We start from the raw sequence: 20117 nt of genomic DNA, 5'->3' as shown, positions 1-20117 counted from the left end.
GAGTTCCTTGGAGATTCAACGGGAATGTTCTGCCTGTAGTGACATCGTGAAATTTCCAGATCAAATCACGCGAGCTATAAAAAAAGGAGGCAAGCCGCGGACAGTCAGTCAGAGTTGGACTCCATGGGGGAGTCAGTGTGAGACTCAGCGAGTTGGGGTTCGGTGGCTGGGCTGAGGGCAAGAGAGGTGTTGGCTGTCGCCAGTGTTCTACCAAGATCTGAACGAGGAACTGTTGTTGTGGTGTCAGAGAGACCAGTGTGTAGGTGCAGGCGACAGAACAAAAGACTGTACTGTGTGTTCATGTAACTTTGTGAACTGAGGATCGCCGTGAGCCAGGGAGGAAACGTACTATCGTGAACGCGAGGATAAATGGACATGTGTTAATGTTTGCTGTTGTGAGTATCGTCCTGCTGTTGAATACTGTTGGGCTGTTTAGTTGTTCACTGCATAGGGCTGTGTGAAGAACTGGACCATAATTGGAGTCGAACCATCGAACAGTCGTCGTGTGTTGTATAGCCAGTGTTCAAATCCAGCTGTCTACGAAAGCAGAGGTGACTGAACTTTGGGAAAGTGAAAGTAAGGATTATAGACGTTCCCAGGTAGCAACCGGCCGGGAGTCCCGGGTGTGCGTACAGAAGAGATATTTGTAAATAGACTAGTAATTAGTGTGGCCATTCATAACTGGTTAGAATTGTTTGTGTTTAAATATGTGTGTGTGCTTTTAGTAGGTCATCCTGAAATAAATTAGAGTAATGAAACCGATTCATAGACTACTCGTTACCTCGTGAAGTAATTCTGCATCAGTGTCCAGTAAGAAAATGAACAGGAGTGGAATATACATCTAGGAAACAGATGGAGAGCAGCAACTTACCGTGTTCCACCACTGACAAACAGTCAAGTAAAACGGATTCCTATATTTCGATATTTATAGTTCAAGTCTCTGGCATACTTTCAAGAAAAGTTACCGAATTGTTATTTAAGATAACTTCCCTTTTACTTTTGATATTACAGCACTTAGGGGCAGTTTTTATTTTTATTATGGTGTAGTAGGAAGAAAATCCAAGTGTTTATTTTAACTACATTTCTATTGTAACAGTTAACCTGTTATCCGTATTAATTTGTAATTAAGATATGCCTAGGTGTAGTTTAGAATTGTACTACCGAGCAAGTTAGCTGTGCAGTTAGGGGCACACAGCTGTGAGCTTGCATTTGGGAGGTAGTGGGTTCGAACCCCACTGTCGGCAGTCCTGAAGATGGTTTTCCACGGTTTCCCACTTTCACAACAGCCAAATGCAGGGGCTGTACCTTAATTATAGCCACAGCCGCTTCCTTCCCACTCCTAGCCCTTTCCTGTCCCGTCGTCGCCATATGACCTATCTGTGTCAGTGTGACGTATTTTTTAAAAAATAAAAAATGCTATTTATTTGGGGCGTCGAACTAAGAAGATCTCTTGCCCCTACTTTGCACCATATGTTGTGAACCTGTGTGTATTTGGAAATGGCGGAAGTGTAAAGTGTTGAATGTAAGGAAAGGAACATTAAGGACGCCACAAACACCCAGTCCCCAGGCCAGGGATATTAATCATTCACAATTAAAAACCCCTGAGCTGGCCGGGAATCAAACCCGAGGCTGCCGGGTGATAGGCGGACGCATTGCTCCCTACACCGCATAGCTGGACCAGTGGGACGTAACGCAACTTGTAAAAAGGTAAATAGGTCCTTCAATTACCTATTTTTAATTTTATTTTGATATAAAGAATTTTAATTTCAATAACTTCTCACAGTACAGTATTTTATGAAGGTGATTGGAACTTTGTCAATGTATAGATAACACTGAATTATTTATGGGGTTGATTCCAAATCACTAACACACTGCAGAAGTCTTTCAAATAGGGTGAAACACGTATGCATAAGTAACATTTAAAAAACAATACTGATCAGTTCTTTCAATATCCAATTTTATTGAAGACTACCTGCATACCGGTTGTTCATGGGACAATTATTTAGCATGTGCAAGATCACATATTTCTCCACCCCTCAAGTTGCTCCTGTGATTCTGAGGCATAGATAGGTGAACACCTGGCTATCAGTGGCTTGTTGTGACATAAGATACTTGTTTCTTGGCTCTCTGTGGCCCTCCCCAGTTTCATCTTTTTTCCATTAATTTGATCTCTCTCATCCAGCATAAAAACCAAGTATCAGGTTAGTATTCAAAAATAGACTAGAGACAGATAAAAAAAGCCTTTAACTTTGCCAGGATGATTTCCATAGCAATTCCAAACCGAGTTAGTTATCGGCTCTTGGATTTAAACTTTCAAACAGCCAGCACTGATATTTCCCTCTCTTTCCACTCTATTGGAGAAAGGCATAAAACAAAAAAATTGTAATTAATTTATAATTTTTTTTTTGTATTGAGTAAGTTTCCTGTAAAACCTAAAATAAAAGATATACATAAAGTTTCAAAGCCCTCCCCCCCACTTCGGCTGAATTTTTTAAAACAAATTATAACTAAGATCTTACTTGTCCTTATCTTAAACTTAAATACCAAGTTTCATGAAAATGCACCTATCCACTCTCCTGTGATGCTGTAACGATACACACACGTACAAAATTTAAACTTAACCTAACATAAGCTATTATTTGTCCTGTCCACTATAAAAAAAGAGTAACAGCTCACTACGACAGGGAAGGAGGTGGCCATGACCCTAATTAAGGCACAGCCTAGTGTGAAAATGGAAAACCACGGCAAACACTTTCAAGACTGCCAATGGTGGAGTTTGTATCCATCTGCCAAAAGCAAGCTTATATCTACCGGTATGCAGCCAGTACCATGCAGTAAACTCACTCAGTATACTGGGCTGCCCCAAAAATATGTACCCTATACACTTCAATAGAAAATATCTTGTACAGTATTATCATGAGTATTATAACAATCTGAAGTGAAAAGTTCACAATACACACAAAGTTTGTTTGTGCTAACACTACAAACCATCAGCCTCCAAACACTTCTGAGTATTATGGGCTACACACATGATGACATCTTCCAGGGTAGCACAAGCAGTTACAATATCATGTCGCAGCTGTGCTAGTGTGTGTGGCTTCATACCGCACACTACGTTCTTGAGAGTCCCCACAAGTAAAAATGAGAAAAATCAGGTGAATGTTGGAGGGGGGTACTCAACCAGGCCTCTTCATCCTATCCATCGAGCCAGCACAGCACCATCAAAATAGGCACACACATTTCTATCAAAGTAGGCTGAGGCACCATATTGTTGAATAACAAAATTCACATCATTTTCCACGTGTGCAAGGAACCATTCAGAAAAATGAATTCTTCTGTCTGGGTTGTCCTCACTCAATCTACATTAGCATTGTGGAATGTAAACTTTACATTTTGCTCTGTCCGAAATACTGTATTTACTCGTGTATTAGAACCCCCCCGCCCCCTGGCTTTTCGAGACGAAGAAAATGAAAAAAATAAATCTCGCATATAAGACCCCCCAACGTAATTCGTCAGAGAACAACAACGATTTCTCTTCGAAGTGGGTACAAGTCTTATTAGACCTCTGATGACATCGCGCAAATTTGTGAATAGTTTCGTCCGTACGACCTACGCAATAAAAACGCGTCGAATCCATGCGGTACATCTGTGTTTTGTAGTTAAGAAATGTCCGCCTCCGTAGCGTAGGTCTACTGCAGCTCTGATGATGTCGCACACATAGGTGAATAGGCCTAGCTTCGCGTCCGACCAGTGCATTGCAAGCATGCATCAGTCATGCTATATGGCTGTGTTTTGTAGTTAATAATGTCCGTCAGCGTAATGGTTAGCACAATTAGTTGCTGTTCTCAGGACTCTGACTTCGATTCCCAGTATCGTACTACCAGAGATTTACGAATGGCAGGAAGGTTGATATGCGGTAAAAGCGGTACATGTAACTCCCCTCCACTGGGGGGTGTGTCTAAAAAGAGCTGTACCACCTCGGGATGATGAAATGAGTTTACTTTAGTTGAGAAATATTCACGGTTGTTGCTATTTATACAGCAGGCGAGATCATTAACAAAGTGGTCGTTGAATATCTCGTAACTGGAACAAATATAGGTATATATTTGGAGAGAATTAAGTTTAAAACGTGTCAAAAGCTATCCAATTAAAACGATTGTTTTACTCGCCAACGTACCTAACAAATAATAATTATTTTATGTCCCCACGTACTTTTAAACGATTTTCGGAGATGCCAAACAAAACATACTAGGGTATGCGATAATAAAAAACGGGACAACGAACGTAAGGAATATAAACATTACGATAATAAAACGCATTACCGCCACACCTGTAGATATCCATAAATGCGGTATATTTTCCTGTTATTTATTTTTATTCTTTCTGTCGAGGAACTTTTGGCACTTTCAGGGCGATAATATACCTAACCTAAACCATGTGGTCTGTCTTATCGCATGGACAGCTGTTTACATAAATCCAGATGTGATAAATGTAGAGAACAAGCATGAAATGCAGGCTACTTAAAAATAGGATCTGTGTTTCAACTACCGCAGTTATCAAAAGAATGTTTCCAGTTACTATGTATTACATTCGGAAGTACAACTCGTAACATACACTAGTTATCAGCTGATGGTTTGGCATGCCTTCTACAGCACGGTCTGAGCACGGCTTTATTCGGAACGAGTGGCTTCTGCTACATATACACCAACTGCGAATATTATAGACTATCTCCAGAAACCATTTGGGAATAGATTCACACTATTTAGACTCTATAGTTGGAAACAAAATTATTTTTAAAAGGTTCAAAAAGACGGGACCTCGTATGCTCTCGATGCTCAAAGAGAATGAAGCATAGCTGACGCGACTGACGAGATGGCAGTGAAGATGACGTCACTTGAATTGCCGACACGCCGGTAGCAGGGCAGGGAAGTTGGCGGAGCACGGCGATAATTCAGATGAAAGCAGTGATCAGGTTTACTGTATGGTAGGCCTACTGCTGAAATGACAGAGAAAAATGACTGGCCATTAAGTTCTTTTGTATCAATATTTAATTATATGATAACACGTAGCAGGTAGCAGGTAGGGACCCTCTTCGGAGGCAGCCCTACCCAGGGAGTGGCGCCCCTGCCTATGTGAGTCCCAGAGCACACTGACCCGGTGTGTAACATCTGGTATGGGTCCCAGCTCAGGGTTACGAGTGAAGACCTCAACGGCATCTACGGCAGAGAAGGTGGACTTCGGTACGGCGGGGATGGCGGAAGGGGCATACCCATAGCATCTGTACTCCAGAGGAGCGGCTACGAAAGGCGTCTGTCTCCATGTTAGGGGCGGCCTAATTTTGAACCTGGCAATAGGTATAAAATGCCTTTGGGCGTGGCGAGCCCATCGTAACAATAGCCTATATGGACAAAGCAAATATGGTGCCTCGGAAAAGGTTAGGGCGTCCCCTGCTAAAAGCGACGCGCAGCTCTTCAGGTGCTGGGGGAACTGTGAAAAATGGGCAACCAGCACCAAACTACATCAAAATTGCAACAGTTAATGTACTGACACTGACGGGAAAGAAAGAAGAACTGGTTGACTTCATGATAGAAAAAGATATAGCCATACTTGGACTGTGCGAGACCAAGAAGAGGGGTACAGGGGAGATCCCTCTGAGAGAAGGATACAGGCTGTATTACAGCGGAGGACCTGAAGGAAAAAATGGAGTGGCCATCATACTTAGAAGAGAAATCCAAGAATATCTGGAATATACAAAGTACGTCAGCGATAGGATGATGATGACGAGACTCCAGTTTGAAAATGGCGTGAAAGATCTATTTCAGTTGTATGCCCCACAAACTGGTTGCATAGATGAACATCTAGAGGACTTCTTAGAGGAAGTGGAGAGACAGATAGAAGATAAGGAAGTGCTATTGATGGGAGATCTAAATGCACAAGTTGGAATGGAAAGACAAGGAAAGGAAGATGTTGTAGGGCCCTTTGGATATGGAAATGTAAATCCAGAAGGTGAGTTGTTGGTGGATTTTTGCATGAGGAATCCAATGATTGTTGGAAACACCTGGTTTAGGAAGAAGAACAGTCAGAAGATTACAAGGTATGGCTGGGGAGACAGACGGACAAAGACCATGATTGATTATATAATCATAGAGGAAGAACACCGGAAGAACCTCGTAGATGTAACAGCCATGCCTGAAGAAGCCTTTGGTGGAGATCATAGAGTTGTGATAGGAAAACTGGAAGTTGGAAAGATTGAAAAACCCCAATTAAGAAGAGAGAAAAGAATTAAAGTATGGAAGTTGAAAGAGAAAAGTATACAAGAAGAATTTCAAAGGGAAATAATACCCTTGGTACCCAGGACAGAGGTGGGGAATGTTGAAGAGGAATGGAAAAGATTTAAAGAAGCACTGGTTGGATGTGCAGAAAAGGTGTGTGGTAGAACATCAGGAAATGTGAAAGAAAAGAAACACACTGGTGGAATGATAGGGTAAAGATTAAAGTGAAGGAAAAGAAAATGGCATGGAAAGCATGGAAAACATCTAAGACTGAAGAAAGTAGAAGAAAATATGTGGAGGCAAAAAATTTGGCCAAGAAAGTAGTGGAGGAAGAAAAGAGGAAAAGCTGGGCCTTATTCACACAGACATTGAGAGATGATACGCAGGGCAGCAAGAAATTACTGTATGGTATCTTAAGAAACAAAAAGAGAGATCAAGTAAACACCAGATTTGTGAAGGATGAAGGTGGCATAATTTTAACAAAGCCAGAAGAAATAAGAAATAGATGGAGAGAGTATTTTCAGAAGCTGCCGAACATAAGAACGGATGACAGTCATTCAATGGACGACCAGGAAAGGCAATTAGTTGACGAAGAAATGGATAAAGAAATTACAATGAATGAAATTGAAATGGCAGTAAGAAAGATGAAAAATGGAAAAACTGCTGGAATAGATGAAATTTCAGTGGAGATGATAAAGGCAGCTGGAGCTGTAGGCCTGCAGTGGACATATCAGATTCTCAGGAATGTCTGGGAGAATAAGGAGGTCCCTGAGGATTGGCAAAAAGGAATAATCATCCCAATTTTCAAGAAAGGTGATAAGAAAGTTTTGAAGAACTACAGGGGAATTACTCTAATATCCCATGTTGCTAAGATAATGGAAAGGATACTGGAAAGTAGAATAAGGTTGAGGGTTGAGAAGCAGATACAGGAAAATCAGTTTGGGTTCAGAAGTGGAAGGTCAACAATAGAGCCCATTTTCATTATGAGACAACTAATGGAAAAGCATTGGGAGTACGGGAATGATATGGTGATGACATTCATTGATATTGAAAAGGCATATGACAGTGTCCCTAGGACAAAAGTTTGGGACAGTCTGGTGCAAAAAGGAATTGGACAGGGATTAATAAAAATGATCATGGCATTGTATAAGGAATGTTGTAGTTGCATGCAAACACAAGTTGGCAGGACAAGTTGGTTCAAAATAACTAGTGGGCTGAGACAGGGAAGTGTTCTATCACCAATCCTGTTTACAATAGTAATGGATGACATCATGAGAATGGCAAAAGCAGCATATGGAGGAAGAGAAATGAACATGATGTTATTTGCAGATGATATTGTGATTTGGGGAGAAGACGACAGGAAGGTTCAAGAACAGTTGAATGTGGTGAATGGGAAGATTGAAGAATGTGGATTGAAAATAAGTGTAGAAAAGAGTAAAACTCTTGTTATGACTAGAGGGGAGAAAGAAGGGAAAGGTCAGATTAGACTTGCAGACAAGTCCCTGGAAGTAGTGGAAACGTTTAAATACCTGGGGAGTGAATTAATGGAGAATGCTCGACTGGATGCTGAGATTAGTAAAAGGATTCAAGCTGGAAGTTGTTTCTATCATAGTGTAAGAAATATGTTATGGGACAAAGATGTGCCAATGGAAGCAAAGGATACTATGTACAAGATGTATTACGTACCCATAACAACTTACGGAGCAGAAACTTGGACAATGACAAAGAAGGATGAGAGTCGAATACAGGCAGCCGAAATGAAATTCTTGAGGAGTATGATACAGAAGAGTAGAAGAAACAAGATAAGGAATGAGAAAATCCGGGAAGAAATTGGAGTGGAAAAAATGAATGATAGAATAGAGAAGAGCCGACTAAGATGGTTTGGGCACATAAAGCGAATGAGCGACGAAAGAATGCCAAAAAAGGTGACGGAAATGCAAATTCAAGGAAGGAGAGGCCGTGGACGACCACGATTGAGATGGAAGGATACCATCTAACGCAGCATTATAGAAAGAAACTTGGACTGGGACACAGTGTTGGAAGAGGAGTGGTGGAAAGACCGAAGAAAGTGGAGAGGAACCATATTTGCCCCTACCCGGCTACAGCTGGATAAAGGGAAATGATGATGATGATGATGATGATGATGATGATGATGATGATGACGACGATACCCTTATCCTTTTTTGCTACGAGGTCGAGTATGAAGTGAGACGAATCTTCGTAGCGAGTTTTTACGGCCGTATGCCCTCCTCTGCGAACCATGTGACCTTGCCGCGGTGGGGAGGCTTGCGTGTCCCAATGATGCAGATAGCCGAGTCCCAGGTACAACCATATCGGATGGGTATCTGTTGAGAGACCAGACTAAGGAATAGTTCATCGAAAGGGGGGTAGCAGCCTTTCGGTAGTTGCAAGAACGCCAGTCTAGATGATTGACTGATACGGCCTTGTATTAATACTCCACATGGCTTAGCTGTGTTGATACTGCTACACGGCTGAAAGCAACGGGAAACTATAGCCGTAACTACCTCCCGAGGACATGCAGCTCTCTCTGTATGAATGATGTACTGATGATGGCTTCCTCCCGGGTAAAATATTCCGGAGATAAACTAGTCCCCCATTCCGATCTCCGGGTGGGGACTACACAAGAGGGGGCGATCATCAGGAAGATGGATACTAACATTCTGCGAGTCGGAGCGTGGAATGTTAGAAGTTTGAATCATTGTGGTAGGTTAGAGAATCTGAAAAGGGAGATGGATAGGCTAAAGTTAGATGTAGTTGGTGTAAGTGAAGTACGTTGGCAGGAAGAAAAGGATTTTTGGTCAGGCGACTACTGAATTATCAACACAAAATCAAACAGGGGAAATGCAGGAGTTGGTTTAATAATGAATAAGAAAATAGGGCAGCGGATAAGCTACTACGACCAGCATAGTGAAAAAATTATTGTCATCAAGATAGACACTAAACCAATGCCCACCACAATAGTGCAGGTCTATATGCCTACTAGTTCAGCGGATGATGAAGAAATTGAAAGAATATATGAGGAGATAGAAGATTTAATACAATATGTAAAAGGTGACGAGAATCTAATTGTGATGGGAGACTGGAGTGCAGTGGTAGGCCAAGGAAGAGAAGGTAGTACAGTAGGAGAATTTGGATTGGGACAAAGGAACGAAAGAGGAAGTCAGCTGGTTGAATTCTGCACTGATCATAATTTAGTCCTTGCCAATACTTGGTTCAAACACCACAAACGACGGCTGTATACGTGGACGAGACCTGGAGACACTGGAAGGTATCAAATAGACTTCATTATGATTAGGCAGAGATTCAGAAACCAGGTGTTGGATTGCAAAACTTTCCCAGGAGCAGACGTGGATTCTGACCACAACTTGTTGGTCATGAAATGCCATCTGAAGTTGAAGAAATTGAAGAAAGGAAAGAATGCAAAAAGATGGGATCTAGACAAGTTGAAAGAAAAGAGTGTAAGGGATTGTTTCAAGGAACATGTTGCACAAGGACTAAATGAAAAGGCTGAAGGAAACACAATAGAGGAAGTGTGGAGAGTCATGAAAAATGAAGTCAGTAGGGCTGCTGAAGAAAAGTTAGGAAGGAAGAAAAGATCAAGTAAGAATCAGTGGATAACTCAGGAGATACTAGACCTGATTGATGAACGACGAAAATACAAGAATGCTAGAAATGAAGAGGGCAGAAAAGAATACAGGCGATTAAAGAATCAAGTGGATAGAAAGTGCAAGGTAGTTACCGAAGACTGGCTGAATGAGAAGTGCAAGGATGTCGAAGGTTGTATGGTCCTAGGAAAGGTAGATGCTGCATACAGGAAAATCAAGGAAACCTTTGGAGAAAGGAAATCTAGGTGCATGAATATTAAGAACTCAGATGGAAAGCCACTTCTAGGGAAAGAAGACAAAGCAGAAAGATGGCAGGAGCATATCCAACAGTTGTATCAAGGTAACGATGTAGATAATTTGGTTCTGGAACATGAAGAGGCTGTTGATGCTGATGAAATGGGAGACCCAATTTTGAGGTCTGAATTTGACAGAGCTGTGAGTGACCTAAATAGGAACAAGGCACCTGGAATTGATGATATTCCCTCTGAATTACTGACTGCCTTAGGAGAAACCAGCATGGTAAGGTTATTTCATTTAGTGTGCAGGATGTATGAGACAGGAGAAGTCCCATCCGATTTTCGGCAGAATGTTGTTATACCTATTCCCAAGAAAGCCGGTGCTGACAGGTGTGAAAACTACCGCACCATTAGTTTAGTATCTCATGCCTGCAAAATTTTAACACGTATTATTTACAGAAGAATGGAAAAACAAGTTGAAGCTGAGTTGGGAGAAGATCAATTTGGCTTCAGAAGAAATGTAGGAATACGTGAAGCAATCCTGACTTTATGTCTGATCTTAGAGGATCGAATCAAGAAGGACAAGCCCACATACATGGCATTCGTAGATCTAGAAAAGGCATTCGATAATGCTGATTGGAACAAGCTATTTACGATTCTGAAGATGATAGGGATCAGATACCGAGAACGAAGAATTATCTAAAACCTGTATAAAAATCAGTCTGCAGTGATAAGAATCGAGGGCTTTGAAAAAGAAGCAGCAATCCAGAAAGGAGTGAGGCAAGGCTGCAGTTTGTCCCCTCTCCTTTTCAATGTTTACATAGAACAGGCAGTAAAGGAAATCAAAGAGAAATTTGGAAAGGGAATCACAGTCCAAGGAGAGGAAATCAAAACCTTGAGATTTGCCGATGATATTGTTATTTTATCTGAGACTGCAGAAGATCTCGAGAAGCTGCTGAATGGTATGGATGAAGTCTTGGGTAAGGAGTACAAGATGAAAATAAATAAGTCCAAAACAAAAGTAATGGAGTGCAGTCGAACGAAGGCAGGTGATGTAGGAAATATTAGATTAGGAAACGAAGTCTTAAAGGAAGTAGATGAATATTGTTACTTGGGTAGTAAAATAACTAATGATGGCAGAAGTAAGGAGGACATAAAATGCAGACTAGCACAAGCAAGGAAGAGCTTTCTTAAGAAAAGAAATTTGCTCACTTCAAACATTCATATCGGAATTTGAAAGATGTTTTTGAAGACTTTCGTGTGGAGCGTGGCATTGTATGGAAGTGAAACATGGACGATAACTAGCTCAGAAAGAAAGAGAATAGAAGCTTTTGAAATGTGGTGTTACAGAAGAATGCTGAAGGTGAGATGGATAGATCGAATCACGAATGAAGAGATACTGAATCGAATTGGTGAGAGGAGATCGATTTGGCTAAATTTGACGAGAAGAAGAGATAGAATAATAGGACACATCTTAAGACACCCAGGACTTGTTCAGTTGGTTTTTGAAGGAAGTGTAGGTGGTACGAACGGTAGAGGTATACCAAGGTATGAATATGACAAACAGATTAGAGCAGATGTAGGATGCAATAGTTACGTAGAAATGAAAAGGTTAGCACAGGATAGGGTGGAATGGAGCGCTGCATCAAATCAGTCTATGGACTGATGACTCAAACAACAACATGCCCTTCCTCACGTCAACCTCACCAAAGGAATTAATGAGATGTAACGAATGACGTGATGTGAGTAACTAAAACGGACTTTTATATGTACCGTAGGCCTAAAAGTCGTGTTCACCATTTATTGTCTTTTTACGTTTAGAAATACTGCTTTCCGACAAAAATAGCCAGTATAACTTAAATACATTCTATGTTTTTTTAAATAATAGGATAGAATGATTACACATACAATTTATAGCTCTTTATAGCCTAGAAGTCATGTGTTCGCTCCACAAAATTTTGAGGTTATCGCATATTGGACCCCCTTTACTATTTTTGGCTGTAAAAGTGGGGGAAAAAAAGGGGTCTAATACGCGAGTAAATACGGTATGTCTTATACTTGCCCTACTCACTACTGTTTCATGTATGCACTGTACTGCTTATTTACATGGTGAGCATGTGAATGCATCTAACACTTGGAAAGAGGACACTTCACATGTAGCTATGCGAGGCCAGCCAGATCTTCCTTTATGCATATCCATCGCTGACCCAATCTGTTCAAACTTATCCCAAATGTAAGCAATGATTAGGGAGTGTTTGCAGTTCAGCACCATATTACTGCCTCCATTCTCGCTGCACTTTTTTTTTGTTTTGTTTTTTTTGTTATTTGCTTAACGTCACACCGACACAGATAGGTCTTATGGCGACGATGGGACAGGGGAGGGCTAGGAGTGGGAAGGAAGCGGCCGTGGCCTTAATTAAGGTACAGCCCCAGCATTTGCCTGGTGTGAAAATGGGAAACCACGGAAAACCATCTTCAGGGCTGCCGACAGTGGGCTTCGAACCCACGATCTCCCGAATACTGGATACTGGCCGCAATTAAGCGACTGCAGCTATCGAGCTCGGTCTCGCTGCACTTCAGAGACATTTTGAGCTTTCTAATAACATTACTATCCAGGTAATGGTATACAGTAGAATCTCTATTCTCCATCCCTCGATTAACTGTTCTGCAGATTATCTATTCTCAAAGAAATATTAACCTTGATTTCTAAAAGCAATGTACAATCAACCTAAAAAACAACAATGAGCACACTCTTGATATCAAGAGTTACTAATGTCTGATTCAAAAGTATGGGTACTCAATTTTAAACTTCTATAAAAAATTAATGGGTGCACAAATCTCAATGCTAATTGCACCAAATTACAACTCTATGCTTTATGTGTTTCACAGTGCTATACAACTTCTTTTGCCATGTTTATTTCTGCAGCTGTTGTAGTAAGAATGAAAAGAATGTGATTTTTGGCATTCTATGGCAAATCTCAACTTTAAAACTACGTAACATCAACAAGCATCATCCGAACGTCATTAAAGTTGAATGTATCATAGCACTAAATGTCTCAAACAAAACTGGAAGCTTATAAGTTTATCACTACTGCTAAAAAGTCATCATTTCAATTTGCAATAGGTTTCCCAGTTCTGCTAAGTCGGACAAAGCTCTGGTTAACATCATTACGAACGCTGCAATTACTGTTACAAGTTGCTTTACATCACATCCACCTAGACAGGTCTTATAGCGACAATGGGATAGGAAAGGGCTAGGAGTGGAAAAGAAGTGGCCGTCACCTTAATTAAGGTACAGACTGGGGTGAAAATGGTAAACCACGGAATACAATCTTCAGGGCTGCCGAAGTGGGGTTCGAACTCAATATCTCCTAAATGCAAGCTAACAGCTGTGTGCTCCTAACCGCATGGCCACCTCACTCGGTAGCAATTATTGTTTTAACAATCAATATTTACAGAAAACCTACAATAATCCATAGATATTATACTGATTATTATTTGAATAGGAAATTCAACAGGTGCCAACAGCAACATAATGGCTGTTTTGAGAGTGCAGTATTGCCACACTGTGTTTATTTTCACCTGGTATCCCCGCTCAGGCCTGAATCATTTGGAATTCATTGAAAGCACATGAAACACAGACATTCTCAGCGATATTTGTTGTTCCCATTTGGGGTCAAAGTGCTTGAGATATCGATTTTCAGAAAGAGGGAATGCCGTGGGTATGGGGGAAGCCAGCCTTGGCTCAGCCGCATGCGAGCGGTCAGGTTTTAATTGAAAAAACCCTGTACAAAAAGGGAATTTAATGAAGAAATGAAAATGTCAATAATGGCTTCTGTATTCTATATTCATTTTTTATGACTCCAATTGAATAACATTATTTCATAGATGCTGCTAAATGATTATGACTACCTGGCTGATATGGAAGACAAGAACATATAAATATGTAAGCAATATACAGAGTAGCTAAAAATGAATAGTTCCTCTTCTACTGTAAATCTCAAAAGAAAATACCTTACGAGATTGAGAAAAATAAAAATGCTCTTTAATCAGTAAATCTGCCAGCCAGAACATTGTTAAAATTTCGTACCTGTGCTTCACCACGGTCAACATCCAGGCATAATTTTTCTTGGATTTCCACAAGGCGAATTTCACTCCTCGTGTAGCTGCCTAAACGTTCCTCTTCCCAGGCAGTGTCACCTCCAGCAAAATTCCCACGAGCTGTCCTTTCAATACCCTGCACAATACACAAATTTACAAGTTGTTATAATCAAAAATCTATGTACAAAACATATTTATTTTCAAATACAACTTACAGCACTGTAACGGAATTTTTGTGGATAGCAGTTGGAAGAAGGTGCGGGCCAGGATCAGGACATAATTGCACCAGGTTAAAAGTTTGCACATCAATTTATTTCAAATACTTGGGTTAATTTGCTTTGCTTCAGTTATTTACCCTTTTATGACTAGAAATACACACCAAGTTAATTCTAACAGCAATATAGGAAGAGGGTTTTGAGCCCTGAACACATAACATCCAATGGGGAAACCAGACCTCATAAAATGAAGCTTCTCAAACTTCTAACTAGTTCTCAGAGAGAGATCTCCCACAAATGACCCGAGATCCCACACCGAAAGCACACGTTATTAACAGCCCTAGGGTAAGCCTTCGTGCTAGAACAAGCACTAGGCAAGGGTGCACTATAAGAACGAGAAGGGGACCGGTTATGCAGATGATCAGGCGAACCACAGGCATAACACATTCTTGGAGGTGCGGGCTTCCGAGAAATACCATAAGAGAATCAGTGGCATTAAGGTGGGAAGACACACTCGCGGCGCAGAGAGAGTTTGCATGGCGAACTCCCTCAGCGGTTACAACCATGGCCTCCAATTCAACAAAATTCCGAGGCTGAGCCACGCAACACAAGCAGGAGCGATAAGATGGAGGAATACCCTCTACAATAGTTGAAACCATCTGCTCTTCAGTATAATGGAGAACGAAAACCCTGGCATAAAGTTTCATATTGGTAATAAAGTCAGATAGAGTTTAATCTAGGCGCTGTACCCTGAAATAAAATTTCTGAATCAAAGAATTGAGGGCGTGAGCGGGAATGAAATGCATTAATAAATTAGCATGAAAATGTTATAAGGAATTTTGTCCCACTATTTCACTAACTATTTTACCAGAAAGTACTCCAATGGTATACGGATAAAAAAAATTGTAAAATTTGAGCGTGAGACAACCCAAAGACTAAAGGGTGATCTTGGAACTCAACAAGAAAATGGAGAAATGAGATTACATCATTGGCTGAATTCACTGAATAATGTTAACATCAAATTTAACAGGTGGGGCATATTAGAAAAACTCAAAATATGAGAGGCCAAACTAGGGTGTTGAACAGGGAGCTGAGTATCTGGAGGAGAGTTTAAAGGTATAAATTGTTGTAGTTCAGGCAAGGGTTGCTGTCCATTTAACTCAATACTGCCAGTGGACTTCTTTAGCTCATCTTCTACTTGAATAGTAGATGGAGGCACAGACTTAGTTTCAGTGGCAACCTTAGACAACCACGATTCAACATTCTCCAACAGCTTAGAAGTTTTAGCCTTTGAAGACCCAACTTGGTTGCTAAGCTCTTCCTTCAATTCTAAGGTAAGCAGATCTTCAGTTCATTGCAAATAATGGGTCAATTGACCTTGGACTCTTTTCAGCTGGTGGATTGAAGCTACATTGCTTTCCAAGAAGTCCATGACAGATAAAATATTGGACAGATTTGCCTCAATCAGGGACACCGAACTGCCAACCTTGCTCTCGGTATACTGGGACACAGAAATAACTTTACCTAAATTAGATCGCAATAAAGCCTCATCGCTTTTAACAGTTCCCTTCGATTCCAGGTTATGAATTAGCAACTCATACAATAGCTCCTCCTTCCATAAGGACCCTGGATACGAAACGTCACGAGTAGCCATGCTATGAATAACACAGACTAGGAAAACAGAATTTAGAAAAGACCTGACTGGAATAACTTTTATAGTCCAAAACCTGAAGTTAACTGAAAACAATGGTGCTTTGTCCAGACCCATTTAACAAACGGTCTGCTACCACTTTTGTACCACAATTTTTGTGGATAGAAGTCGGAAGAAGGTGCGGGCCAGGATCAGGACATTATTGCACCAGGTTAAAAGCTTGCACATCAATTTATTTCAAATACTTGGGCTAATTTGCTTTGCTTCAGTTATTTACCCTTTTATGACTAGAAATACACACCAAGTTAATTCTAACAGCAATATAAGAAGAGGGTTTTGAGCCCTGAACACATAACATCCAATGGGGAACCAGCCCTCATAAAATGAAGCTTCTCAAACTTCTAACTAGTTCTCGAAGAGAGATCTCCCACATTTAGATCATGGGGACAGTACCAGATGGTTCTGGAGAAATACCAACATACAAATCGAAACACGAAAGCCTACTGTAATTTACATTAGTGACATACAAATTATTAATCTTACACAGGAATAGCCCAGGCATGATAAGACTTCCAATCCGGGGAGAGGAAAATTTCAAGAAACCCAGAAATTTCCAGAAAGCATGGTACTTTACAAATGCCTTTACAAATAGTAAATTACACAGTAACTAGCCGACTCCAAGCGGCTTCAATGAGAAAATACAAAGTTAACTTAACCCTCAAACCTTTTCAAAGCCCGGGAACCGATACAGATCGGCAATTGTAATTACATTGGGGCCGATAAACCAAGGTGGCAAAACGGATATGTAACAGCGACCAGTCCATACTGACAGTGACTAGGTACGTAGAGCTGCAGAAAGTGACAACCAATTTTAACCCTTTCAGACCTAAAAGAAAACTGGCGGTGTGAATTTTTGTTTGTACGTCAAAAACTGACTAAAATGCTCTTAAAAACATATATTTTTAGTTTATTCTACAAAATAAAAATTAACATCTGAAAAAAAAAGCACCCGCACAATTGTGCGTGTCAGGACTTAATTCACTGCTTACAAAAAAGAAACATTACCTCAGTGCATGTGAATATACATATGTACATGATCAAATGTTCTGTTTTACAGTGGGGAATAATTTAAAACAATTAAATTTTCGTTCAAACACAAGTAAACGTTACATTTTCTACACTGAGGAAGAGTTTTGCTTTTACTGCCCTTTTGGCAGCAGCAACTTGTCGTCAGACCTGAAAGAAATCTGGAGGTGTCAAAACGTCAAAAACTTACTAAAATGCTCTCAAATACATGTTTTCACAGTTTATTTTACAAAAGAACTATCGGCTGAAAAACAGAACCCACACAATTGTGCGTGTCAGGACTTCATTCACTACTTGCAAAAAATAAAAAAATAAAAAATTCAACTCAGTACATGTGAATACGCACATGTACATGATCAAATGTTCTATTTTACAGTGTGGAACGATTTTAAACAATTAAAATCTTATACATTACATTTCTTATGTAGAGTACGAGTTTTGCTTTCACAGTCCTTTTTGTGACAGCACCAGCATTCCTGCATGCATTGCCCGTAAGGAAACCTAGCCCGCACATATGTGCGTATCAACATTCAAAACCTCATGGTATTACGTATGATGTTGTAAGTTCACAATTTACGTTTGCTACACAATTTACATACTTCATTGATTGTATTCTGATATTCAGTAAAACTTCTAGATTAATATGAATGCAATAAATAAATACTTACTTTAGGCATTACTGCATAGAGTACTCTGTCAGTTGCACTTCACCGGTAAGGTTGTTTTACATTGCGCATAAGGTTCTATTGGTTCCTACTTGAATTGGGAGTATTCTTTACAGCATAGCAGGATTTTATTATATTACAAGAATGTCGAACAGTTCTATCAACATTTAACTTCTGTTGTGGATTTATTGGACATCATGCAAGAAAGATTCCCTCTGCGCCAATGTTGAACTTTACATCTTCTAGAACTCAACAGAAGCATTTGGATTTCACTTTAAAACCGGCATATTACGATTTTAAATGTGCAGTTTTAGAATATTAGTCAACAGAGCTCATTTTATTCAACTTTACGATAATTGTATGATAAATATTCATATAGTTTAATTAAACATGACATAATTCCAAAGATTTTATTTGTCACTGATAAACATAACATTGTTACATCTATACAGTTCATAGACTCACCATTTTATGTGCATCATTCCATCACATACTCAATTCATTCTTTTATATTTCATTCCACCATGTAATTCTGTTTTAAGACTTTGGCATATATATATGTATCTTGGCTAGGCTGATGATGACCCATACAGGGTCGAAACTAGTACCTCGTAACTTGTTGTAATGTTTTTGTAAACATTGCAATTTATGTAAAGTATTGAGTAGGTGGATTAAACCTTGTATTTATTTTATATGTAATCTTAATTCAATACGGAACCAATAATGAAGTTCATAACCTCGGCGTATCCAAAAATCATAAAAGTGGTTGGTGGGATGTAAAGCCAATAACATTATTATAACTACCATAGACTCTTGGCTATCTGGTTTAATGTGGTGGAAGGTCAAGCCGGATAACAAAAAAACTGGATAGGCCAGAGTTCCATAAATACTCTCTTCCGACCCCAGCCGTACCTTTAAAAACACTCTTTTTTATATTAAAACCCAATTTTATTAATATTTTCTCACTTCTTACGTAGTACATGCTAGTTATAAGTGTTTGTTACGTATGCACGTATTGTACTGTATATTTCAAAAATTATTACAGGAAACATGAAACCATCTGCATTGTAAATTACATATGAATGAAACTTTTTTTTTTTTGCTAGGGATTTTACGTCGCACCGACACAGATAGGTCTTATGGCGACGATGGGATAGGAAAGACCTAGGAGTTGGAAGGAAGCGGCCGTGGCCTTAATTAAGGTACAGCCCCAGCATTTGCCTGGTGTGAAAATGGGAAACCATGGAAAACCATTTTCAGGGCTGCCGATAGTGGGATTCGAACCTACTATCTCCCGGATGCAAGCTCACAGCCGCGCGCCTCTACGCACACGGCCAACTCGCCCGGTAAATGAAACTTTTAAAATAAACATTAACGGAAAACATAGGCCTAATTTTTACAAAAAATAATTTAATCATATTCGTCACACACATGTGAAAAGGCAGACCTAACATAAAAGCCGAAACTTACAGGTTTGACGGTTTAAAAATAGTCTTAGATAGATGACTGCTATCCCGCTTTGATGATGATGATGATGATGATTCTTGTTTAAAGGGGCCTAACATCGAGGTCATCGGCCCCTAATGGTACGAAATAAGACGAAATGGAATGACATATTAAAAGTCTAAAATTCTCCACTGACCAGAATTCAAAAGCGTGAGAACGAATGAATGGATGGACATGAATTTAAAACAATCAGTGGATGCGACCCGCAATGTCTCACATTCACATAAACTGACGTGACAAAAGAGTATTACTGACCAAGGGAGTACTGCTATAGCATAACACAATCGATTATGCGTGCAGTCAAAAGGGGGTCCTAAATCGAAGTTATCGGCCCCTCATAACGGTACTGATCGCTAGCAAAGCAGAACCATGGTATTTGTTCTGTTGCGGTAATAATCAAAAGTAGCAGAGACTTGCGGTATTCCACACATTATTGTACTACTCTGAGCTTATGAAATTCGACATATAATACAGACCTATGTTTTTCTCACTTTGCGGCGCCATTTACAGGCAACGCAAACCTATGGTGTTCATCACATAAGAGTACTAACCACAGGGACCTCTCCCTATCCCGTGGTGTTCCTCATATAGTGGGTACTAATCACAGGCAAGGCAGAACCACGGTAGCTATCATCCCATGGTCCTGCTCATATGGTGGTACTAATCACAGGTACTGCAAAAGCCGACCGCACGGTGCTCCTGTGTGCTACTAATCACAAACCAATTTCGTACCTAATATAGTGGTACTACGCACAAGTA

The 20117-nt window shown here is 40.1% G+C and overlaps 1 protein-coding gene across 2 annotated transcripts in view; it reads right to left on the bottom strand.

Annotated features, from left to right (window-relative positions):
• Positions 1-20117, bottom strand: part of Creld (Cysteine rich with EGF like domains) — a 270526-nt gene that overhangs the window by 157347 nt on the left and 93062 nt on the right. For both annotated transcript variants that reach the window (XM_067139457.2, XM_067139458.2), the window contains one exon: positions 14225-14371. In XM_067139457.2, coding sequence (XP_066995558.1) covers positions 14225-14371 — 147 coding nt within the window. The remainder of the gene's footprint in view (positions 1-14224; positions 14372-20117) is intronic.

This window comes from Anabrus simplex, chromosome 2, assembly GCF_040414725.1.
Source record: "Anabrus simplex isolate iqAnaSimp1 chromosome 2, ASM4041472v1, whole genome shotgun sequence".
NCBI classification, from domain to species: Eukaryota; Metazoa; Arthropoda; class Insecta; order Orthoptera; family Tettigoniidae; genus Anabrus; species Anabrus simplex.
This window is presented reverse-complemented; position numbering and strand designations above follow the sequence as displayed.